The sequence below is a fragment of the Pyrus communis genome, chromosome 1 (genome assembly GCF_963583255.1).
Source record: "Pyrus communis chromosome 1, drPyrComm1.1, whole genome shotgun sequence".
NCBI lineage: Eukaryota > Viridiplantae > Streptophyta > Magnoliopsida > Rosales > Rosaceae > Pyrus > Pyrus communis.
Genome location: NC_084803.1, coordinates 17,836,567 through 17,862,982, shown reverse-complemented (window position 1 = coordinate 17,862,982; position 26,416 = coordinate 17,836,567). Strand labels below are relative to the sequence as shown.

Below are 26,416 nucleotides of genomic sequence, written 5' to 3'. Positions count from 1 at the left end.
TTGCAGATGAGATACCAGGCATGCACGTAGAGATCTCAATGATAATCACTAACAAGTTTCCTTAACGCACATGCATTTAGCATCAATACATTCAGCATCAGAGAAGCCAGAAGACATGCAAAATTCACGACAATCACTGGCGCTATTAGTATCGTAAATGCAATGACTCTGTTCCTCACACGGAACATACTTCTTAGCCTTAGTTTAGTACTGAGATGATTATGTTTGGTAAAACACACCACTCTCCCACACCTCTCTGCATTCCCTCCGCCTCTCATGTTCCTTCAAACCCACAAAACCACCCAAACCACCTTCTATATCCCCTTTAACACCGCCGCCTGCCAGAGACAGAGTCTTCAACTTCAGAAAATACAAGGGCAAGATGTTGGGCACCCGCCCTTCAGCCTACTTCAAGTGGGTCTCCAAAAATCTCCGCGCTCGCGACTTCGAGGACTGGGCGAAGCTCACCGACCAGGTCCTTGACGACGCCGTTTACCGGGACTGGATCGAGTGGGAGCTAGCGGAGAACGTCTTGAACAGAAATCAGAGGAAAATAGACTGAGCCTCTAACGTTGTTTCGTCCACCGAGCTATGGCGGCTCCAAACCCATCAAGAACCCCAATTTTCCAAAACCCATTTCTCCATTTCATCGATACATTCACTCAACTTAAGCTCAAGCGGTTGATTTCTCGGTGAATTATTTATGGAAGGATGTGAATGAATATGTTAATTTTTAACTTCTTACAAGATCGTGGAAGACGAATATGTTAATTTTTAACTTCTTACAAGATCATAGATTATCCTTCATTAAATCATTGTCAAAATGGATAATAAAATAATCAACTCTAGTTAAGTAGTATTTCACATTTATTTGTTGAAAAAAAGTTTTAAGTTCGAATATATTACTCCTTATTGTTAACAAAAAAAAAAAGAAGAAGTCAATATAAAAGAAAGAAGTTATAAACTACCCAGGCCAGTTAGTTACTTCATGTGTTAGCATCCGTTCATCATCAAATGCGTTTTCGGTGAAAGGAAAATAGGATAGAAATGTTCATTAACCTCTCATATGGCAGATGTGCATGTTCCAAGAGTCAATCGTGGTTAAATGCCCCCAACTAATTTTCCATTTTTTTTCCAAAATAAAAGAAGAAATGGAAGATTAGAGAAAATGACTGAAAATGCTTTTAGAAAAATTGTTTTTGGGTTTGAAAAGCAGTTGAAGTGTTTTCTACAAGAAATATTAGGTAAGTGTTTTTTTAGGAAGTACTTTAAGTATTTTTTTTTAAAGATTAACTAGCATTTTTACTAAGAATTGTTTCTAAAAATATATTTATCAAAAGTATTTTCAATCATTTTAAAAATACATCCAAACAAGTTCTGCATCTTTTGAATAATAAAAAAAAAAGGTCAAATGGGAAGGAAGACCACAAATAAATAAATAGTAAATAAAAGTATTGTGGATTATCAGGAAAAAAAAAGAAAAAGAAAAAAGAAAATTATGCGGTGAATTGCACTGTAGATATATTTTGTTTTCAACTCCTTATGTTTTCGATTTAGATCTTTCGGTTCACGGTTAGAGCTTTTTCTTTTTCGTAGTGTAAATTCGATCCACTAGTAATTTTTCATTTTAATCAAAGATTTGAGGGTCGACCAAACAGGAAGATCTTATCAGACATCCAAATTTTGGAAACAAAATTACCCCTTTACCAAAACAGAATACAAGAAAAAAAAAAAGGTGAAAACTGAAATAGAAAAAGTTAGAGAAATAGAAAAAAAAATCTGCAAAATTTCGAATCCAGATAAGATTCATAGCAATTACTTTGGCACTGCAGTGACCCCAAAAAACCCAAAAAATAAAAATAAAAATAAAAATAAAATGGTAAAAATTCTATTTGTTTTGGTTCTGTTGAGAAAGAAGGGAGAGCAAAACGAAGAAAAATCAGGCGAGCGTTACGAAAACACCTATAGAAGCGCGCTTCCTCCCCACAGATCCCAAAAAAAACCCCCTCCCCCGCCGAGTCTCCCCAATCTCTCTCCCCATATACGAAAAAACCCACAATTTTTTTTCTCTCTCAACAATTTTCTCTCTCTAAAAATATACACGCAAACAAAAAATTGGGATTTTAGAAGCAGCCCCAAAAACCCACAACCCAGTAATAGTCTCGGTCGGTCTCGGTCTTCTTTTAATCTTTTTTGATAAAAGGGTAGGGCTTCTATTTTCTTTGTAATTGTACCCCACACGTCTCTGTTTCTCTAATCTCTTTATATATCTCTTGGTATTTTTTAGGTATTTTCTATTTCTTTTTTTCTCTCCATATTTTAGGCCACGGGGACCTGCAACATCTATAGCCCCCTTCCACTCACTAGCCAAAGATTTGCCAGATTGAGAGAGAAATAGAAAAGATTGTGGCTTTTACCCAAAAACCCATCAACCCAAATCAATTTTAACAAAAAGACTCAAAATTTCCCCAAATTTTCACCCAAAATCCCAAATGGGAAAATGGTGATCTTCCTCCATAACTTCCCCCTTCTTTAAAGGTGAGCTACATTTCTCTCTCTCTCCTCTCGCTCTCTCTCCTCTGTAATTTTGGCCATGCCCATCTCTATGTATGTCACATTTTTTTTTCTTTTGTTTTGCAGTCAATTTTTTTTGCTGACTAATTATATGATTATATCTCACCCTACCACAAACCCAATACCCCAAACCCTCTGCCCTAAGGTTTTGATACCACCTTTTTAACATGGTAGGTAAATATAAGGGCACGAACTTGAACCATTTCTTGGGGTTTTTATATGTTGTTTTTAAAGGGTATGTTTGTGTTATGTTTTTGCAACATAATTTATGTTTCCTTTTTTTGATCTGTAGCCACTTCTGCATGTTCACGATCCGTACATCGGGTTGTCCGTTGCGGATTTTTCTAGGGTTTTTCCATCACAATGTTACCAATTGGTGGGAAAGTCTCTGGCTTTTACCAATTTTAATTACTGGGTTTGGTGAATTAGGGTTTGTTCGCCAATTTCACATGGTGAGCTCTTTGGTTGTAAATTAAAGTGTGATGCAGCTTTTTTCTAGGCGAGTCTTGCAGTTGGATTTTGGGGTATTTTTGTTGTTGAGAAATTAAGGTATTTTAGATGTGTAGGACTTCATTAGCTGTTGGTTTTATGTCACATAATTTCTCACTTGGGAGCACCATTACAATGCCTTTTGGTTATAATATATGGGTTGCCATTGTTTAGTGCATTTTGCTGTGTGTTTCTAGAAGTAGAAGGGTTTATGTGTATTTAATGATTTGATTTTTATTTTGACAACATTATTTCAGTAATAATAATTGGATATTTGGAAGTTGTTTCTGTATCTGTATAATGTACTTCTGCTGCAGATATATATATATTTTAAGACAACTGGAGCTTTTTCGATGTCCAATTCCGTTGCTTTTGCAGAATCATATATTTATTTGAACTAGCACATGAAGTTGCAAAATTGTTTTACTAATTTCCTTCTTTGTGGGTGAGGTGATCTCATGATTTTTTTTCTTTTCTTAAAAGAAGAATAGTAGTAAATGTGTTAGTGTGCACAATATGACAGGTAATTGGTATTAGTTTCATTTTTCTATATATAACAAGTAATTTACTTTTCTTGCTTTTGTTTTTTAAATTAAGAACAGGGTTTTGTTTCTGGAAATGGCTTTGCTAGTTGAATTAAACAACTTCTAAATAAAAAATGAATGCATATGGAAATGATGTTGTCTTCCAAAGCGTATTCTATTTCTATATTTTAGAACTTTGCAATGAGAGGAGGTATAACCATAGTTTTCTTTGTTTATAAACAATAAGGGGGGAGAGAGGATTCAAAAACAGGACCTCGGGTGTTGGGTTAAATGCTCTTAACCACTTGAGCTACAAGCTCCTTGCGGGGGTATTATGGTATTTTTGTTATCTAGTGGTTATGATCATTTGCATAATGCCAATCCTCAAATATATTCAATCTTTAATATGCATTGTTTAAACATTTTTTCTTAGTAATATGAGTTTGTCAAGTAATTTTTTCTTAGTAATAACAGAGCATGCTTCTAGGTCTTCTATGGGTAATCCTTAATATCAAAATAAAATTATCTTCAGTTCATTGATTCAACATCCTAGGTGTTCTATACATGGAAGCTTTTGCATGCATTGATATATCAGGAAGTTTATGTAGTTCTTTTTTAAATTATACCATTGAGCCGATATGGATTAAATTAGTTAGTTGCCTAATAATATGGTTCAAACCGAGGGTGTGGTTTGTTGTTCTAGCAGTCCTTTGTTATGAATAAGTTGAATTGTATTGCTTAGGTAAACTCCTCAAAGAAGGTGAATTTCATATCATTGCATTTGCCATTTAAATGGAATACAAAATATTCTTTCTTCTGCCTTCCTACCTCATGTCTCTCCTTAATTTCTTGATTGTGACATGATTGACATGGTCATTCAATGGAATGCTGATATAAAACTACTCCTTATAGTATTATTGTCAGACCAAGTAAGGCCGTTGTGGTTTCTCAAGATTGCCTTTAGGTTTTTCCTCCAATCACGCATGTATGCACACATATGCTCATTGTGGCTGATGCAGTTTTTTTAACTTTCACCAGTTCATTAGAAGTATATTTTGGATTTGTGTTTTCTCAATTTGGTATGTCATCGAATATATGCCTCTGACCCTTTTTGTCATCTGGACCTTTGTTTGAACAGAGAGGTGGGTAGGCAAATAATCAGTGATAGCATACGCATCATATGGCACCAGTATATTTAGTGTAGGATCATGGAAGTGCTCCCTTGTTCTACCATTTGTGTTGGACAATCTGATTGCCCTCAACAGAGTTCAGCATCCACTTCTGCCCGTGACGGGGAATCCAATTGCCTTGAACATGGAAAGAAAGTGCAAGCTGCAGATGACTTATTGCCAAATGTGGAAGGGCCTCGTTTAGGAAGACAATGTGAAGTTCCAGAGGCAGTTGATGAATTTCAAACTTCTGAAGGATGTCAAAATGGAGCTTCAGTTCTTGATTGTCATCAATTGGCGGGTCAAAAGACATCCAGTGGTTCGCAAGATTTTGATGATGATGATATAAATGCACAGAATTACAGTGAACCCTGTGTGACCTCTGACAACAGTCATTTGATTGTAGACAGCAGCGAAAATGCATTGCCAAACAACATTAGGGAAGGAGAGTCATCTCTTTCAGAGTCCACTTGGCTAGAAAGTGATGAATCTGTGGCACTGTGGGTCAAGGTGACTTTTGTTTCTTCAGTTTCGACATTACTTTGTTTTCATAACTTAAACCTTTTCTTATGTATTTTCTCATGCGTGATACATATCAAGTTGGTTAGTCTCATTAGTTTTACCCATAGGCTTACAGGTTCTAGGATGTCCCCAACTGGCTGCTCTTTTTTTCACTCTTAGTGTTCAAATATGTTCAAATATAACATTTTCCAGGATCACATCATGTCAATGTAAGCTTTTGGTTAGATACTTTATTGTGGCAAAGTGGGAGGTCCTGAGTTTAAATCTTTATTATTTCAATCTTCCTGTATTTGGATTTCTGGAAATGTAGAGAGTCCTAATTTGAGCTTTTGTGTTGTTGTTGGAATATGTTAGATAATGCTTGCGTATATAAATTGGAGGATGTATAGATCCTGATACCCTTCCCCATTTTCCTTTGCTGACCTTAACCAAAACTATAAAGAATGAAACTGGTCGAATAAATAACATTGCTGATTGCATTTTATTTTGGTACCTCTCTATTTTTCCAAGTATAGTGGAGAGGGAAGTGGCAGACTGGAATACGATGTGCACGAGCTGACTGCCCATTATCGACTTTGAGAGCAAAACCAACTCATGATAGGAAAAAATATTTTGTGATATTTTTTCCACACACAAGGAATTATTCTTGGGCAGACACACTACTTGTTCGCTCGATCAATGAATTTCCACACCCTATTGCATATAAAACGCACAAAGTTGGACTAAAAGTGGTTAAAGATTTGACCATAGCACGTCGGTTTATTATGCAAAAGTTAGCTGTTGGAATGCTGAACATTGTTGACCAATTTCATACTGAGGTATGTGATTTTATGTGAGATTCTCATGCTCTCTCAAAACTTTCTTTTTCCCTAGACGGAGCAACCAATTTAATGTGTCTTTAGTTTCCTCTTCTGCTTTCATGTCATTCTAAAGATATGTCAACTTGTGTAGGCTTTGATAGAGAATGCTCGTGATGTGGCCGTCTGGAAGGAGTTTGCTATGGAGGCTTCTCGTTGCAGTGGCTATTCTGATCTTGGAAAGATGCTTCTGAAGCTGCAAAGTGTAAACATCTTTATCTGTTGATACTGTGACTTTTAATAATAGGGGCAGAAACTGTTTCTTTTGTCTTTTCCAGTATGAGCTAAGGCTTTGTCTTCATGTACAGTAATGGAATTTAACTGTTTGTTTAAGTTTTTTTTTTTTTACCTTAAACATCAAATATTGAGGGTGAAAGAAGACCAATCAATCCTCTAATAAGTATATGTGAGGTTCTTTGGACTTCTTTTTTGTGTCAAATTGTTTTTCTTCTTTTAGTTGTCCTTAATCCATAACTTTTGGGAAGAAAATCAATTAGCTTTAAAGTCGGTGTAGAAGCACCCCTTTGGAAATTGTTTGATCATGTTTCTGCAGATCTCATCGTCATTCATGTTTTACTTGTCACTACTCCAAGCTCGGAACAGATTTATCTATTGATTCTATGTGCACACTTGTGTTTATTTTTCATGCTTGTGTTTTGTATATACCGTAGAGTTTTCGTGTTCTTACCATGTGAGATGTATATGATTGAACTATGTTTTTCAGATTAACAAAAAATTAACTCTTTAAAAAAAATTAATTAATTTTTTTGTTCTGCTCTGAAATAAATAAGGGCTTGTTTGGAAGTGCATTTGATGAGAGTGCTTTTGGTATCAATCCTTGGTAAAAATGTAAGTGAATCTTGAAAAAGCACTTTCACCAAAATTGCTTTCAGTTAGTTTAAAGCACTTCCAAACAGGCCCTAATTTATCTCATATTTTGTTTTTCTTCTGATTAGTTATTAAGAAATTCCATTTTATTTTCGTTTACAGATGATATCACAGACCTACCTAAATTCTGAATGGTTAGAACGTTCATATAACTTTTGGGTTCAGCAGTGTAAGAATGCGAGTAATGCTGCAACCATTGAAGTACTGAAGGAGGTATATTATAATTTTGCTGCTCATTTATGTTCTATGTTCACTGGTTGTGCTGTGGTATTAAAAGTTGTCATGCATCAGCTAGCTGTAGTTTGAGAGAATAGGTTGTCTATGAATTCAACCTTATATTGTTTCCTTCCATGTTGTGCTGGTATATATACTGCATAATTTTTGTTAGGAGTGCTTTTACCATTTAGTAATTTGTTTCCATACAACCAGTAAGGTTCCCGGTAAATGGAGCTAAAGTGAGTTGCTTCTTTGCTCGTGATTTAGTTTTTAAACATTCAGTTAAAAAAATTTATGTGCAGTGCTTGTTATATATATGCGTGGCAGTTGGTCACTTTTAATTGAGAGGTGGACTGTTTGTGCAAGAAAAATTGCATAGCTGTTTGTAACTTTGTATTGGAATATTGTTCCCATTCCATGGAGTTTGGGTGTGCTCACTGTAAATGGAGTTGTTATAGCTAATTATTTCATCATGATATGCCTGAGCGAATATCATTCTGCTCACTGTAAGTGGAGTTGTTATAGTTATTTATTTCATCATGATAGGCATGAGCGAAGACCATTCCAACTCACTTCCGGTGTCTGTTACATTGGATTTTGTTTCGAAATAATTTTTGCAGTTAAAGTCATTTGGTCAAGCTTTTGGTTTTATGCTTTCCTTTCTGGTTCAGGAACTAGTTGACTCTATTCTCTGGAATGAAGTCCAGTCTCTCCAGAATGCACCATTGCAGCCTACACTGGGTTCTGAGTGGAAAACCTGGAAGCATGAAGTTATGAAATGGTTTTCAACATCTCATCCCATATCAAATAGAGTAGACATTCAGAAGCAGAGTAGTGATAGTCCCTTGACTCCAAATCCCCAAGTTGGCAGGAAAAGGCCAAAGCTTGAAGTTCGTCGTGCGGAGGCAAATGCTTCCCAGGTGGAAACCAGGGTATCAGATGAAGCTATTGCCATTGAAATTGACTCTGAATTCTTTAATAATCGAGACACTGCAAATACTGCTACGTTAGCATCAGAGACCTATAAAGAAGAAGATATGAAAGATTTAGCTGCACCAGCAGACACACCCGGGCGAGTTGCTGATAAATGGGACGGAGTATTAGTTGAAGCTGGTAATTCTAAGCTCATCCAAACCAAAGATGTGGAAATGACACCAGTCAATGAAGTAGCTGCCATAAGAACTTCTGAGCCTGGAAGTAAAAATCGACAGTGCATTGCTTATATAGAAGCCAAGGGAAGGCAATGTGTGAGGTGGGCAAATGATGGTGATGTTTACTGTTGTGTGCATCTGTCCTCTCGCTTCATGGGAAGCTCTACAAAAGCTGAAGGGTCTCACTCTAGTGATCAACCACTGTGTGAAGGCACAACTGTCCTTGGAACCAAATGTAAGCATCGGTCTTTACAAGGCTCTTCATTTTGTAAGAAGCACAGACCAAAGAATGATATGAAAACTATCCCAAATTTTCCAGAGAATACACTTAAGAGAAAGTTTGAGGAGAACATTTCTAATTTAGAGACCACAAAATGCAGAGAGATGGTATTGGTCAGAGATGTTGAAAGTCCTCTACAGGTGGATCCTGTCTCATATGCGCCTGGTAATGCTTTCCGTGAAAGAGGGAGCTTATTTGAGAAGTCCGAGTCCCCTGCCAAAGCATGTAATATCACAGGAGAGCAGCGCTGCATTGGCTTTTGTTTGCGAGATGACAGCAACCCTTGTCTGGAAAGTCCAAAGAGGCATTCATTATATTGCGAAAAGCACCTCCCAAGCTGGCTCAAACGTGCAAGAAATGGTAAGAGTAGGATAATATCAAAAGAAGTCTTTGTAGATCTTTTGAGGGATTGTCACTCAGAGGAGCAAAAGTTTAATTTGCATCAAGCATGTGAGCTCTTTTACAAGCTCTTTAAAAGTATCTTATCTTTAAGAAATCCTGTTCCTAAGGATGTACAGTTTCAGTGGGCCCTATCTGAAGCTTCTAAAAATCTTGGTGTTGGGGAAATATTCACAAAGTTGGTTTGCACTGAAAAGGAGAGACTCAGAAGGATTTGGGGCTTTAATGGTGATGAAGGTGAACATGTTTCGTCGTCTGCCATGGAAGAACAAGCTCTGTTGCCATGGACTGTGGATGATAACCATGAAAATGAACAAGTCATTAGGTGCAAAGTTTGCTCGCAGGAGTTTTCAAACGACCAAGAACTTGGAACTCACTGGATGGAAAATCATAAAAAGGAAGCACAATGGCTGTTTAGAGGCTATGCATGTGCCATCTGCCTGGATTCTTTCACTAATAAGAAAGTCTTGGAAACTCATGTTCAGGAGAGACACTGTGTGCAATTTGTTGAACAATGCATGCTTTTCCAGTGTATTCCGTGTGGAAGCCACTTTGGTAATACAGATGAGTTATGGTTGCATGTGCTTGCGGTTCATCCTGATAATTTCAGGCTCTCAAAAGCTCCTCAGCCTGTCCAGTCTATTGGTAATGATTCTCCAAGGAAGTTTGAGTTATACAATTCAGCTTCTGTGGAGAATAACAATGAGAATGTAAGTGGTCAACGAAAGTTCGTTTGCAGGTTTTGTGGGTTGAAGTTTGATTTGCTTCCCGATCTTGGTCGTCACCATCAAGCTGCTCACATGGGGCCAAGTTTAGCCAGTTCTCGGCCTTCAAAGAAGGGGATACGTTATTATGCTTATAAATTAAAATCTGGGAGACTTAGTCGTCCTAGATTGAGAAAAAGTTTGGCGGCAGCATCATATAGGATCAGGAATAGGGCAAATGTTACAATGAAGAAACGTATTCAAGCATCAAAGTCACTTGGCACAGGAGGAATAAATGTACAGCATCTTGCAACTGAGGCAGCAATTCTTTCTAGATTAGGGGACTCACATTGTTCAGCAGTAGCAAGGATTCTTTTTTCTGAGATGCAGAAAACAAAACGTAGGCCAAGTAACCTAGACATTTTATCTGTTGCTCGCTCTGCTTGCTGCAGGGTCAGTCTCAAAGCCATGCTGGAGGGACAATATGGGGTCTTGCCAGAAAGTTTGTATCTGAGGGCAGCCAAGCTCTGCAGCGAGCATAATATTCGGGTAGATTGGCATCAAGATGGATTTATTTGCCCTAAAGGATGCAAGGAATTCAGGGAATGCTTTGTGTCTCCAGTGATGCCTCTTCCAATTGGTGCTATGGAGCATAGATCTTCACCTTCATCAGATCCTTGTGATGATAAATGGAATGTGGATGAGAGCCACTATCTTATTGATGCACATCACTTGAGCCAAAGATCCTTCCAGAAGGCTCTAGTCTTGTGTGATGATATAAGTTTTGGACAGGAATTGGTTCCAGTGGTTTGCGTTGCAGATGAAGACCAATTGGATTCTTATCCTGCCCTTGCAGGTGGTTCTAATGCTGGTATTTCCTTGCCGTGGGAGAGCTTTACCTATATTATGAAGCCCTTGCTTCATCAATCCCCTGGACTCGATATTGAGGTATATATATATTATGTGTGAATGTATGTATATATATGTATATATATGTGTGTGTGTGTGTGTGTGCGCGTGTATTACTTTTCAATCTTTGTTCTTAATTTCTTTCAGTCACTGCTTTTATATCAGTAATGCATGTGTGCCACATGTTTAATATGAATCACTCTCAACTGGACCACCATAAGTTGTAGTAAATGTGCAAGTACATTTTGACGATTTTTGACCAAAACTTTGGATACAACGAGCAGGTAAAACGAAAAAAAAAAAAAAATGTTTGGCGAACAATATGACAACATTTTCATTGAAGCTATCTGACTGAGAACGATTTTCTTTAAGAAGACTAGATCTTGCATTGTTACCATGTCAAGAAAATAGGGAGAATGAGATATATTAATCATGACCCTCATTACAGAAAACTAAAAAAATAACCAAATAACTTAATTTAGAATACTAGATTACATCCCTAAACAAACCTGGGGCCAAATGTTCGAGCCCACTAGGATCCTAATTACAATATACTTTTGTTCTCTAATAGTATGCATTTACTATGACTTCAAGATGAACAGAGAGATTCAACACATTATTGTTTTTGTAATTTTGTTTTCCAAATTTTGCTGAGATTTCACATGTTTTTTTCGTCATTTTCATTGCAGAGTTTGCAATTGGGGTGTTCATGCACGCGTTCTACATGCCGTCCTGAAACATGTGATCATGTTTACCTTTTTGATAATGACTATGATGATGCAAAAGACATCTACGGGAAATCCATGCGTTGCAGATTCCCATATGATGAGAGTGGTCGAATTATATTGGAGGTATGCTAATCAAAATCTACCACCAACCACCAGTCTCATCTCTCTAATTGCAGTACATGTTTTTTAAGTGTTGCCCTTGATCACATATGATGGTGGTATGTTCTCCATTGTTGGAAGTCTTTAAGTTCTTTTTCGTTTTGCTTGATAACCATTTATACCCTGGAAAGCAGTAAATTTGCTGTGTTGTTGGTCGTGTTGCAGACAAGCACATAAAAAACATGATTTTTCTATATTGAAGATTGTTTTTTTCTGCCTTAACCATTTGCTAGAGAGAAAAATTGCCTGAGATAGTTCCCACTTGGATCATTGTATTGTCTCTCTCTCAATCTATGTACATGTATACATTAGATATATTCTGGATTTGAACGTGGCACAGGTTCTTGGGAGGGTAGTGCCATTGACCTGTCCCCACAGAATCTTTATTTAAAAAAGCACGAGGAGATTCATACGATGCTTGATTTTCACATAATTTTTGTTCTCCAGTTTTTTATTGGTGGGAACATGAAGTTGATTTATTGCTCTTTTGAAATCGTGCAGGAAGGGTACCTCGTTTACGAATGCAATCAGATGTGCAGCTGCACTAGATCTTGTCCTAATAGGGTTTTGCAGAATGGAGTAAGAGTGAAATTGGAAGTCTTCAAAACAGAGAAAAAGGTAGCCTTTCTTTCCTTCTTTTTTGCCCCCCTAGAGATATAAGAACAGATGAAGAGTTAAATTTCAGTTTTTGGTATTTTTCAAGAGTTGGATTGACTTCGGACCCAATTGCAGGGATGGGGAGTCAGGGCAGGTGAAGTGATCCTCCGCGGCACATTTGTTTGTGAGTACATAGGCGAGGTTTTAGATGAGCATGAAGCAAATGAGAGGCGCAACAGGTTTCAGTTTTGTTCTGATAGATACAGCTATTGTTTTTACTCTACTTCTAGTTTTTGTGCCATATTTGAATGGTACCTTATGAATGATCAGGTATGGAAAAGACAGTTACTTATATGAAATTGATGCTCATGTTAACGATATGAGTAGATTGGTCGAAGGGCAGGCCCATCATGTAATTGACTCAACTAACTATGGAAATGTTTCAAGATTCATCAATCATAGGTAATGAAAGATGTTGCTGAATTATATTTTATATATATAATTTTTTTTTTTTTAAATTTCTTAGGCAATGCAAGTGCCTTGTGATATACTTGACATATGCTATTCTTTTGTAGCTGCTTGCCTAATCTTGTGAATCACCAAGTTCTTGTGGAAAGCATGGATAGTCTGTGTGCACATGTTGGTCTCTATGCAAATCGCGATGTAAGCAGTCTCATTTCTTCTTGTAGAATGATTTTATTTGTGCATGATGCATTAGTAATTATCATGGAAAATTAAGATTCCCAACGTACCCTGTTGTGATGGTTACATCGTTGGTTGCTAAGTTATTCCTTACCATCGGCCAATTGACGATGGCATTTGATGTACAATTGATGACGGCTCGTGACAACTGATATGCATTACAGTGCTTAAAGTGACTAACGTTATTCTTAATAATTCTACTGTATGTGAGCAGATAGCTTTGGGGGAAGAAATAACGTATGACTATCGGTATAAACGTCTTCCCGGAGAAGGACATCCATGCCATTGTGGAGCTTCCCCGTGTCGGGGGCGACTCTATTAAACCTTGAATGAACACTGCTCCTGCAATCTCAGAATACAATTGCCCGCGCTTCAATAATGAAAGGGCAGATTATGAAAATCAAATTATCTCCGCATCACCCAGTGGTGAGTTCTCAAGTCATTGCCGTTTATGATCCATCCGTTGATAATAAAACGGATCTCGGATCCAGCTGAAAATAAAATTGACTGAGTCGTAGCAGTGACACAAGGGTTTATTCAGCTTTCAATCCGCTCCAATACCGTGTGTGATCTTTTCCCCAGGTAGATTGTACCAATATTTTTTCTCTAGTAGTTCGTTAAAGAATTGAGGATGACAAAACTTCACCGTTTTCCTTTGTTCAAGTTTTTTTTTTTTTTTTTTTGTTTACTTTCGTTGATCCTGTAGCCGTTTTGGATTAGCTAACTGTAGATGTTTTTTTTCCTTTTTTTATTTTTATTTTTATTTTCTGGTAGAAGTTCTTAGGTTTTGTAGTGATGGAATGCTTAAATGGCCAATTCATATATATTTCCTATTTGTTGAATTTATGGTTTTTCTACTTTTGCTCAACGATCCCAGCTTCTTCGATTATTCTCATTAGTTCCTTTACTGTAGTTGCATAATGTATTGTCCACGTGTGACAATATATAAGAATATGATTTGGTGTAAGAGCGAGAGATGCAAATTTGAGACGTTAAAACTAAATTTCCTTCTCACTTTTGTTAGCTATAGCTGCAGTTCTGATTGAAAGTTTTTGGCTTGTTTGGGATTACACTTGAAATTTTTGTTAAAAATTCAAGTGCTTCTTGAAAAAGTATATGAGCATGTGCTTACAAGGCCCGCCTAGATGGCTTAAGCGCTTAGTTTTAGGCCAAATGCAGTCAAATATGATTTGACGGTTAGAAGGCCTTTAAGAAGCAATTTCAAACAAATCCTTAAAACATTGATGCCAATGACGTTAAAAATTATCTGAATTATATCTTATACAATCGGTTACATGTTAGAATTTGCCGCGGTTATGGCTTCTGCTACGAAAAACAAGCAAAAATATGGCATTGACTACTTCCTTGAACAAACAAAAACCAGACAAAATCACCAGCAGAGATTCCATGTAGTTTCACGCTTTGATGCTTTGCTTCTGTGTGTTTTATATCACAACTTCATTTCACCTTTTGGACCACAAAGAAGACAAAGGGAAGTCCAAAACTGAATCCCACCAAAACTGCCATTCCTGTTTAAATTACAAATTGATAAACCAAATCATTTCATTAATATGCATTTGAAAAACCATTTCATTATTGTTAACCTGAGTAATACAATAAGATAAGTTCGTTAATTGACGTGATATTTACACATTATTTATCATATACAGATAATATATTACGAAACAACAATGTGGTCTTCCTAGCATTTTACTATTAAGTGTCCAAATAAAAAAAGGACGGAAAATATGATGGAAATTCCTAATAACAAATACGATAAATGAAGCAGATAAATGGGTCTTACCATATTTAACAGATGTTGGATAATAACTTTGTTGTGGGAGAGCTTTTGCTGATGAAGATTTTGATGCTGCCAATTGCAAAAGCATGGAGATTATTACCAACCCACTTCCTACTTTTTCCCTAATAACTCTCTCACTTAAATCCAGAGACAAGAACCCAGAAGCACTTTCAGCTGTGACTTTGACGAACAAAAATATTCCAAGCCATAGTGCAGCCTCAGCAACTTGTTTGATTGCTTTGGATGAGACAGCCCAAATCACCAGATTAACAACACAAGCACCAAGGTAGAGGGGAAACCAAAAGTACCAATCTAAAGAAGTAAAAATTGAGAAAAATTAGGTTGGATCTTTACGAAAATTTCCATAAGAATGGAGAGAAAAGATTAGAGCGTTACCAGGGTCATTTAGCTGCACAGATGCAGAATAAGCAAATAGTGATGCCATTAGAAGAGAGCACAAAGTGTATTACTTAGTGATTGCAGCCATTTACTTTTGCTTTATTTCAGATCTTTCAAGGAGGATAAGATGCAACTAGAATTGTATTTAACTATATTAGTCAACGCCTTCGAGGAATTCATATTTCCATATTTTATTATTTATGATAATTAAGTTCATACTCCTTCATTTGAATGTGTTACCAGTGATCAAAGCGAAAAAAAAAAAAAAAAACCTATTCACTATGCGGTTTAACTTTGATGATACCAATTAAGTTTTCTTTATAACGCTCTTATTTTAACCTATTGCTTCATAGTGCACATGAAGAAAATAAGAGTTCTTAAATCGTTAGCTATTTCTTAAAGAAAAAAAATCACGGTACGATTCATCCATGTGATCATTGATTATTGGTTGCTAAACTAGTTTTGGCAGATATTATTGACACGTCAAAATAACTATCTTGCACTCCTCAATATTATGATATTGCCAAGATCAAGCAATTCATCTTCTAAACTTTCAAGTCATGTTGGAGCCCTATAACTAATAACGATCTACCATACACATGGACCGGTGTATTGTGTACAGTTGAATTAACATATTTAAATTTTGATAACTTCAAATTTTGTCGTTCAAACACCAGTGCATCCAATTCATAGGCATAAAAAAAACCCCATTCCTTGATCACCAACCCAAAAAACTTAAGATAATTTTTGCTTTGTATGTCAACTTATCGTCGTCAGCTGCATGCATGCAGCTGGACTTTTTCCCTGAGTAGGTATTTAGGTAATAAGACGCTCATCTCACAGAAATATCTTACTTCTTAGCTTGGTGATCAATTTAGTCAATTTACAGCTCGAGAATGATGAAAAACCCACCACATGATTAGCCATTCCATGGTGGGCCCGATTTACAGCAAGGCCATCTTCCATGGAATTCTTTTTGGTACCCACCGTTGGTCATGAAAACGTGCTCACTTTCTTCCATTTTTGCATCATTTGTAAACTCTATAATTGCATGCCGGATATATTATACAGAACATATATATATATATGCTCTTTATGCAAAAGGATTTCCGTTTTAAAAGAAAAATGGAATTAGATGTGGGGCTTACTCCACATCAAACTTAAATTATTCGAATTGTCTATTTTGTAAGTCTCGATTCATAGATTATCCTTACAAAAATTCAATTCAATCCGAAACCATTTGCTTATTTAATTATCAAGATAAAATTGCATTGTTTCTTATATAATAAAGTATTTATTAATTTCTTTGAACCCAATTAGATATTTTAAACATTTTTTATTTGTCTAATATTTTGCAAGGATGATCTATGAGGTGCAACTTGAAAAATAGACGGTTTATATCGTTAAAGTTTGATGTAGTGTGGACTCCACAACTAATCCCAATTTTTATTAAAAAAATGGAAATCCCTTTTCTCCCTTAAAGATTTCCTATATATATATATATATATATATATATATAACTTTTCATGGACTCTCCGTCATCTCATATTTTTGACACAATTTCCATGCTAATATTATAAAATATTATGTCAAAAGATAAGGTGAAGGAGAGTATATAAAGAGTATCGTTAGCATTTCTGAAAGAAATATTTTCAATTTTGTTTGGATATTTGGGATGCTCCTTGCCAATTCTTTCTTATGTGAAATTGTGTCACTTGATTGTGATTCTCATGATGATCCATATCCCAGTCTTCTTTAAAGTAAATACCAGCATCATAAAAGCAAAGAAGAAAAGTAATCTAGCTACTTATTTATGGAACATAAGGAAGAAAAGTAAATTCCCATGGGACACATTGGAATTATGGTCCTTCATTTCTATAAATATAACTAAAAATGGGCCACCAGAAGTTTTGGTCGAGAATAAAGTTGGATTTTTTAGTACATCAATATTTTTACACTAGAGAGAGGAGGAGTTCAGCTAAGTCACACAATGGGCAGCCTAGTTTGGTATCGAATTCACTATTCATGAAATTCAAACTTAAGATCTCTCATTTCTAAGTAAAGATGAATACCATCAAACAGTAATACTGAGTGACAAGAATAAAGTTGGATTGTATTTTAAAGAGGCAAATTAATCCACTAAAGAGACATTTTAACGAGTTTGTGACCATTTATTTCATAAACTAGAGAACAACTTACATCAACAAATTCACTTGATTTATCGGAAAGTTTCAATTTAATAATACAGTGTCATGTGGAGATAAACTTAACATAATATTGTATTAGTTGATCAAGACGCCAAAATGATAGTGATCTTATTCCAAAAAAGTCCTTCATTTATGCATTGACGCCTCGAGTTAGATTCCCCCCACCATAATATTTGCTTTGTAACAAAGAAAAAACCATTAATGAGAGACAAAGATGGTTCTGGAATCTTTGTGATGGGTTATGTGTTGGCAACTTGGCATATGGAATTGAATTTTTTTTTTTTTTTAACAAACGATATTATTTACATAAGAAGGTGAAAAAGTAGGTCAAACTGCATAATAGGCTAGACATAGTAAAGTGATTTAAATTTGTTTTTGACGAGAATTGAACCTAAGATTTTTCTAAGAAAAATTTTAGCTAACAGTATCATGCTTTAGTTTAAGTATCAATGAAAAAAGTCAACCAAAACAATTCTATGAATATTACTAAGTCAAAATAATTGCATGATTGTCGCTTAGTCCTACCAAGTTTTTTTACCAGCCAAAAAATAGGTAATGTTAGAGCACTCTCACCAGTTGGTAAAGGTAAGAACAATGCAGAGAATTGGCATGTAAGTTGTCCTTACTATTTACTATGAATAGTACTTATCTTGTACGACTCCATCAGTTTGAAAAAGGCAAGGGCAAGGGCTAGGGTAAGGGCAAGTTAATATTTTTTTCTATGCTTCGAAAATAAATCAATTGTTTAATTTAACAAATTATTTGAAATACAAGGCAAAAGGATAGCATTACAACAAAAATAATTAAGAAGATGGTTAGGTATTTATAGAACAACAATATAAAAAAAATTATAATTTTTACTATTTTTTTCTGATTTTTTAAATTTTTTTTTTAGTTTTTTTTATTGTTGAATTAACGGTAGCCGCTCATTCTCAAACTAATCTGAAATCGGACGAACCATATTTTGCCACGTGTCGCAATGATTATATTTTCAAATTTTTTTTTACCGTTGGATTTTTAGTGGTCCAGATTATCTGGCTGTTGGAAATCCATCGGCTTTAAAGGGAACCACATATCCCTACAGATGGAAAAGATATGAGTGCACTGCTGCAGCGAGGCGCACTACTGTACCCTTGTCACCACTCTCCCCGAGTCATGCGTGTGTACATGTGCCTGACAGAAAAAATAAAAAAGGTTTTTTGGGCTTGAGGCCAACATTGTTGTCTTTGCCTTACCTTCCATCAATTGGTGGGAATGCTCTTAATGATACTCTAAAAATCTTATTGTGCACTTTCGAGAAGTGCATAATAAGAACTTTAGAGTACTAATAATAATATCCTAAAAATTCTTCTAAAGAAGCTTATAGATCAATTAGTTAAAAGTATATACTCTTGTACTTAAGACCCCGTGTTCAATACAAACTTGAATAAATGGACAACAATTGTTAATAGGAACAACATAAACTCTGTTATGGATAGAGGAATATATAGAATTGAACATAGTAAAATAACAAATTAAAAGATTTCATTGAAATTGTCTGTTTGAAAAATTTCCAAATAACTAATTGTAAACAGAATACACTATTCTAAGAATAAACTCAAGTTTGCAATCATTAAACTTTTCATTATTTTATGTAACATTTGGTAAAAACGTGCTCCTTTCACCTTCAGTCAATAAGCTCAATTTGGCAAACACAAACTACAAAGATCCACTTCCGTCCCATTGGATCAATGTAACATACACATCAACTGAACAGGAAGCCGATGCTCCTGACAAGAATAAAAGTGCTGGACGTATAAACATCATTTATTAGAAAATATAATCAATTGTAATAAGAATTATTTTATTTCACATAAAAAATTAGAAATTTGGAATATGATCCTATACAATATGAAAATACTCGGAAGCCTTAATTCTAGCGATAGTAAAACAAGATTAAGAAAATAATAGATTCTGGATTCAAGGGTACACAAAACAAAAAAACAAGGAAATAACAGAGTAGAAGTTTTAGTTTATTTTGGACATCTATTTTGAAAAGCCTAGAAAATCTAGCAAAGTTCCAACAACGCCAGCACAAAGAACATAATATAGAACACAGGAAAGGTTCCAGCCAACAAAATAAAGAACACAGAAAAAAAGTAATATAAAAATGATGAGAGACAAGTGTAAGACTTGCCTGTTTGGTTACTGAGAAAGTGTTTTCTAGAGAGAGAGAGAGAGAGAGAGAGAGATAGAACATCTGCATTTTGCAGAGAGATAATCATCATTAAAAGAATAGCTAGGCAGACATAAACTGTTGATGTAGAAAAACACAGCCCATAAGCCATCAATCTCTGTGATTTTTCCACTTTTTCTTCTTTTTCTTTTGTTTTTCTTTCTAATTTTTTTTTTCTCTTTTCTTTTTTTTTTTTTTTTTTGCTTCTTTTTTGGGCTGTGGGCTTTCTTATCTGTTCACTGGTTCCCTTGATGCTTGACACCGAGAGCTCCCTTTCAATCATTTTTAAGGCACTTATGGGATAAAGATTCAGAGGGCTCACAGATTACCCAGTTCTTGGTGAGTTTTCCTCTCTTTTGGGTTTTAAATTCTCATGAAGTTGGGCAAAAAACATCCATCTTTTTTTTCTTCTGTTGTGTGTTATTTGTTTGTGATTTTTTTGTAGTTTTTTGTGTTGGAGTTGATCTGTGGTTTATGTGCTTTTGAATGCCTTTAGTGTCTTCAAACTTGTTCTTACTTTTCTGCTGTTTAATTCTTACAAAGATTGCATCTTTTCGTTTTTTCAGAGAAATTGCTAGCTGGTCGGTTCAATTTCAGTAAAATGCAATTCTTCCTGCGGAGTAAGTGATTTCTCACCTTTGTACCTTTCATGCTTGTGAGTTTACTTTGTAATTAGACCCTTTTGAGGAGGAAGAGAGTTTTGGTTCCAAAACTTGGTACTGGGGATTTACAGAATTGTTTCAACTGTAATTGCTTGAAATTCTTGTAAAATATGGCTGAAATTAGGCTTACTAGGGTAGAACAAGGCAAAACAAAGATTAGAAATGTCCCGATTGCCGTGACGCCGGAAGGTTTCTGGTGTTGCCCTTCTCCTGTTGTGTTTCAGAAAACCCTTAAAGCTCAAAATTCCATGCACAAACCCAAGCCCTCATCACCACCACCACCCAAGAAAGCAGCTCAGAGAAAACAAACCCCACTGAGTGAAAAAAAGCTAGCCTTTACCCCTTCGAGGTCAGCAAGTATTTCTGATGGTCTACGGGGTGTTGGTCCTGAGGCACCTGATGCACCGGTGGTTAGTGCATCTATAGTTCCGGAGAGAGTGCCTAAGCCCAAAGTTGAAAATTTGCCAAGGAAGGTAGCAATTGAGTTTGGTGAGCCTGGAACTAGTGATATGAAGGTGGTTTTACTTGGAAAGAAGGGATTTTGTGTAAAGTTGAGCGTTCACAAGAATGTTCTAGTGGAGCATAGCAACTTTTTTGCTGATAAACTTTCTGAACAACAATCTGGTTCAACTTGTCTTAACATCGAAGATTGCGATGATGTTGAAATATATGTTGAAACTGTTGGATTGATGTATTGCAAGGACATGAGGCAACGGCTGATGAAACAAAGTGTCTCGTGTGTACTCCGCATTCTGAAGGTAATATGAAGAACTGTGTAATGCATTAGTTATCTCATATCTCTTGAATTGCAGTAATGCTGTTTTTGTTGTTGGTTAAGCTTTAATGTCGAGACCACAAAACACTTAACCTTTCTATGACTGATTGTTATGAATATATATTTAGCATTGGTTATACTTTTCATGCTCTTATGAGTATTAGAGTATTTTAGACATAACTTTTTAGAAGCTATAGCCCTCCTGTTTTGGCATATACTTGTTACAAGTTCTCGTTTTGCTTAGAATTTGAGTAATTACGGAGTATGTATGCAATGAACATGTAATTTGTGTAAGCTATAGTGCACTATAGTGTAGCTTATCATTTAACCGTTATAGAAAACTTTCTCACCGTTTATTAATGTTTCCAATTATTGATTCATTTCATGATGCCCTTTTCCTGTTGTTTTTTTCACTCACTTTTGGATATTGGTAGGTCAATTTTCTATTCTCTTAACACGAATATCCTTCTGATTAACAAATATTTTGAACAAAAAAACTAAGCGGAATGCAAACTGAAATTAACTCATCAGGGTTACAAAACATATTTATTGCATTCCTTTTTTCAGCTATGTGTACATATGCACCTCATTCAAGGCTGCGTATATTTGTTCAATTCTAATAGATATGACCTTCCCTGAGAAGGCTAACGGATAAACACTCATCAGGCTGTTTTTGTCTTTAAATTTAGTATAATTTTACCGATATCTATCTGCATAATTTTCCATATACTAGAATTGTTTTTCCTTGGATTATGTGTGTATATGTCAAATTGGTTGTAACTGCTAGATTTGTAAGTGCTCTTTTAGAGTTGTTTAGACCGAATAAAGATGCTTCAGCCCTGTATAGTCATGATTAGGTAGACGTGGCCTTTGCAAACTGTCTGGTTATATCGAATCTAAAATAAGGTGGATGAATATTGTGTGATATTTTCTTAGCCTATGATTTTGGCATGTTCCATCTCATTGAAGCTTTCAGAACCCTATAGGCTATATCCCTTTTGAGATGCGGATTGATTGTTTGATCTGAATGGCCCCTCTTCATTGTATGTCATTAGCTAGAAAGTTTGGCTTCATTAAGTTCGTTGATAGGGGTTGAACTCTCCCATGTTTTGGAGTGCGCATATTTCCATATTTCGATTGACTTTAGCCAATGGGGTACGTGGGGAACTTTAAGTTCTTATTGCTCATGCTAATAGGGGTTAATCTTGACCATCAGATTTTATTGTTTCTAAAAATGACTTGAAAAGTGGTTAAATGCACTCTTGTAAGCAGAGAATTATAATCCCATAGATATACTATCACTCAGTAGGTTTTGTATATCTCGTCATTTTACCACTGTTTTCATTTTTCATCTTGGCTCCTAATATACCATCTATGTCTTAAATTAATCTGGCAGACATCACAACCTAACCTGAATCTTAATGGCACCTTCATTCAGATTGCAGAACTGCTTGGCTTCAACTCGTGCATGCAGTCGTGTTTAGAGTACTTGGAAGCAGTCCCGTGGGTTGGGGATGAAGAAGAAGAAAAAGTTGTCTCGTCAGTCTTACGACTCCAAAGTGAGGGTATTGGGGTCACTCCTGTACTGAAACGAGTCTCATCTGGCATTTCTAAACCCCAAAAGGACACACTTTCCCATATAATTGGACTTGTTCTCGCAAGCAATGAGGAGAGAGGCAGGCGTGAAATGAAATCCATAGTGCTGAAGCTTCTTAAGGAGAACAACAGTGCCTCAAGCTCTCAAGGTTCTTCTAACGTCTGCAATGAAACACTATATAACTCCTGCAGAAGCTGTTTGAACTTGCTGCTGTCCCTGTTCAAGCAGGCTGCAGAGCCCGAGTCTTCTGATAAAACTTCCAACAACAAAGAACCTGTGGTGAAGCAAATAGATTTGGCAGCTGATAACGTCTCATGGTTGCTTGAGATTTTGGCTGACAAGCAGGCAGCAGACGAATTTGCAGTAATGTGGGCTAGCCAGCAAGAATTAGCAGCCTTGCATACGAAGCTGCCTATTGTGTCTCGTTTCCATGTTAGCCGTATCACAGCAAGGCTGTTTGTTGGCATTGGTAGAGGGGAGCTACTGCCATCTAAGGATACCCGTCAGCTGTTGCTACAAACCTGGCTACAGCCGTTGATCAACGACTACAACTGGCTGCAACATGGGTGCCGGTCGTTTGACCGTAAAATTGTGGAAGAAGGAATTGGTAGGACAATCCTCACTCTGCCGCTAGAGGAGCAGCAAAGTATTATGCTTTCGTGGTTGGGAAGTTTTCTCAAGGCTGGTGATAGCTGTCCGAATCTCCAGAGGGCGTTTGAAGTGTGGTGGCGGAGAACTTTTGTTAGACCATACGTGGAAGGACAATGTAGTTCCGTCCAGTCAGATAGCTCATTGACCTCATAGTAGACGTAAAGATTACAGAAATACCGTAACCAGTGAGAGTAATGTTTGTATGTAAAATTAGTGGTGTGCTCCATAGCATGTGGAAGAACAGAAAAAGTCTTGGAATATTTCTCATTTTCTGAAGGCTAACATGACAGATTTGTGTGTGAAGTCAAAAGAGTGAAGTACCAAGAACTTCGGAGAAATTTCTGGAAGTGAAATGCTTTATGTGATGTAAGGAACTGCTTTTGTATCGATGATGTGATGTGGGTTGATTGTTTCATGTGGAAATTGTTGAAAGGTAAGACTTAGCCCTGGTTTGGCTTTGAGATGATTTTAAACAAAGTGGGTATGAAAAAAAATTGGGAGGGTTTTTGGTGTTTGGTAAACATTCAACTTCATCTTTTTTTTCACAGTTTTGGATGAAAAAAAGTTAAAAATACAAAGCTGCAAAACCTAGCTTTGAAAAACCGACTTTTTTTGCTTACCCAGCTTGTTAGATCCCACATCGTCCACGGAAGAGGATCCTTTATGCTTTATATGTACATGCCTACCTCTATATAGCACGAGGCCTTTTAGAAGCTCATTGGTTTCGAAGTTCATCGAAACTTCAAAGTTAAGCGAGTTCTTGCGAGAGCAATTCCAGGATGGGTGATCCACTGGGAAGTTCTTGTGTGAGTTACCAGAAACAAAACCGTGAGGGCGTGGTCGGGGCCCAAAGCGGACAATATTATGCTACGGCGGAGTCGAGCCCGGGTCGGGATGTGATAATTTGGTATCAGAGCCAATCCCTGGCTGGAAGTGTGCCGACTAGGACATCGGGCCCCTAAGGGGGGTGGATTGTTAGATCCCACATCGCTCAGAGGAGAGGATCATCTATGCCTTATATGTACATGCCTACATCCATATAGCACGATGCCATTTGGAAGCTCACTAGCTTCGGAGTTCTTCCGAAGTTAAGCGAGTTTGCGCGAGAGCAATCCCAGGATGGTGATCCATTGGTGAGTTCTCGTGTGAGTTCCCAGAAACAAAATCGTGAGGGCGTGTTCGGGACCCAAAGAGAACAATATCGTGTTACGACGGAGTCGAGCCTGGGATGTGATGGAGCCCGGGTCGGGATGTGACAATTTGTCACGCCTCGATCCCAACATACGTCCAGGATCGGGGCGTGACAACTTTTGTGGTATTAGAGCTTAGGTATTAGGTCCTCGTACCTTTACCAAGTGTAGGAACAATTTTTGGGTAACGTAATGTGTAACTTTGACGGGACGCTACATAAGCATTTGACCTTGTTGGCTTGAAGCCTTGTGTTATTTGTGACATTGCACTTAGTTGGTATTGTTGTGTTAAGCTCATGTATTGTGCTAATTTATTCCAAAGCAGAGTTCTTGTTTATGAGTGTTGATAGTGCGTTGATTAAGTGGTTTAGTTAATTTTTATTTAATCTTAGAAAATGCGGTGTGAAATTTACATGCAATCATTATTACGTCAAATAGTAGTTAGAATGCCTTTCATATAAATCATGGATATGGATGATTGTGAAATGGCTATGTTCGTATGATTGAATGGGAGAAGGAAAATTTTAAAATATCATATTTCATGGTATAACTTCCAAGATGAGTGTTTGAGTAAAGTCTCAAATTAATCTTGATTTGGGTTGATATTGTGTTATGCGTTATGAAAATTTCGAACGTTAAGATGATTGTGAAATTGTGACAAGTAGATGGAAAAGTCGTATTGTACCTGTATCATTGAGAAATATTGATTCGAATGTGAGCAATGGATGAGTGGGCACAAAGACCCAATGTTTTCGGGGAGAAGCTCCATGTGTGAGCTGCGAGAATGAATTATTGAAGTGATAAATATGTGTGATGTGTATTGGCCATGTATTTACAATTTTTTCCAGTCTACTAGTTACTTATGGGGATAAAAGAAAAAGATGATGAAATCATTGTTTTGCCAATGATGATTATAGCTAGAAATTTTAAAATCTTATGGCCATGATAATTATGGTTCGAAATTAATATTTATGAAAGTCATGATGATGTTATGAACAAGAATGAAATCACAACCTAAGGCTATGATTTGTTTAATATATAGTGGTGAGTAATTGTGATTTGAAATTCCAATAATTTTGGCTAGAAATTCTGATATTTGATTTGCCAATTTTGATGGTTTGATTTGAAATTCTGATATTTATTTAGCCAATAAGAATTGCAGCTTGATGTTTGGTAATTATTTTGTCAATGTATATGGCTAGAATTTCTGATATTTATATATGAGTATATGGGTGAGAATCACCATTATTTATTTATTTTGAGCTTGAATAAGCTCATAGGCTAAGGTTATAACTTTATTCACTATAACTGGAATGATGGGGAAAGTTTGTAATTTCAAATTTGGTTGGTTTGGTTGCCAGAATCATGAGTATATTGATGAATTCTTATTAACAGTGGCATTCTTTGTGATTGTGCAAAGATTGGTGTTGAAGTCGTGTTGGGACGACGATGATTGTATTTGTGAGTTGAGGTACAATGTGGTTGAACTTGAGTTAGCTAAATCTGATTATAGCCGAAATATGAATGTGTTTGTGCTTCACTATTTTCTTGAATTGTTGCATTTGTGGATAGTGATTTGATACTGGAAATTTCGAGGACGAAATTTTCTTTAAGGGGGGAAGAATGTGAAATCCCGTTTCAGGGTTTCACTGTTATAATCTACGTATTTGTATTATTGTGATTTTTATTTTTCGAGAATTTATATTAATTTATTTGAATTTAGGTTTTAATTAAACTAGTTATGAGAGTAGAGTTTCAAAATTAATTATTTAAATTCCGTAGACCTTTTAAGGTCATAATTTATATTTTCAAATAGAGCTCGATCTCACGAACGCGTAGGCGAAAACCTTACATGAAATGGAGTTATAACAAAGAAATTAGAGATGTTTTAGTTGTTGGGAAATAAATGTTTGAAGCTGCCAATTGGCAGCAAAGGAGAGGGGAGAAAAGAGAGAGTGCAGGAGAGAAAAGGGAGGAGCAGCCCAATCAGAAAGGAGAGCAAGGAGGGGAAATGAGAGAGACTCGAGTTGGGTCATTTTTGACCCGCGAAT

At 36.3% G+C, this 26,416-nt stretch overlaps 3 protein-coding genes across 5 annotated transcripts; 2 read left to right on the top strand and 1 right to left on the bottom strand.

The window, feature by feature from the left end:
- The first annotated feature begins 2,307 nt into the window (after positions 1-2,307).
- LOC137740810 (histone-lysine N-methyltransferase SUVR5) lies at positions 2,308-13,678 on the top strand. Of its 3 annotated transcripts, none has more exons than XM_068480616.1 (12): positions 2,308-2,538; positions 4,726-5,266; positions 5,794-6,096; positions 6,230-6,340; positions 7,126-7,236; positions 7,911-10,721; positions 11,372-11,533; positions 12,071-12,187; positions 12,302-12,405; positions 12,497-12,628; positions 12,742-12,829; positions 13,083-13,678. In XM_068480616.1, exons 2-12 carry the CDS (start codon positions 4,796-4,798, stop codon positions 13,188-13,190), a joined length of 4,518 nt encoding a protein of 1,505 aa, XP_068336717.1. In that variant the 5' UTR covers positions 2,308-2,538; positions 4,726-4,795; the 3' UTR covers positions 13,191-13,678. The 3 variants fall into 3 exon arrangements, with proteins under 3 accessions (XP_068336717.1, XP_068336725.1, XP_068336733.1); XM_068480624.1 differs by having other exon boundaries at positions 2,308-2,607; XM_068480632.1 differs by lacking the exon at positions 2,308-2,538 and adding an exon at positions 2,640-2,744.
- Positions 13,679-14,326: 648 nt separating this feature from the next.
- LOC137716015 (uncharacterized) lies at positions 14,327-15,126 on the bottom strand (the record flags this gene model as incomplete). Its single annotated transcript, XM_068455438.1, has 3 exons — positions 14,327-14,397; positions 14,673-14,981; positions 15,066-15,126. Coding segments are annotated over 3 exons (441 nt in total), but the record flags the coding sequence as incomplete, so codon positions are not given.
- A 4,305-nt stretch (positions 15,127-19,431) lies between these two features.
- On the top strand, positions 19,432-23,672 carry LOC137739843 (BTB/POZ domain-containing protein At3g50780-like). Its single transcript, XM_068479569.1, has 3 exons — positions 19,432-19,829; positions 20,057-20,910; positions 22,366-23,672. Exons 2-3 carry the CDS (start codon positions 20,263-20,265, stop codon positions 23,326-23,328), a joined length of 1,611 nt encoding a protein of 536 aa, XP_068335670.1. The 5' UTR covers positions 19,432-19,829; positions 20,057-20,262; the 3' UTR covers positions 23,329-23,672.
- Positions 23,673-26,416: the final 2,744 nt, after the last annotated feature.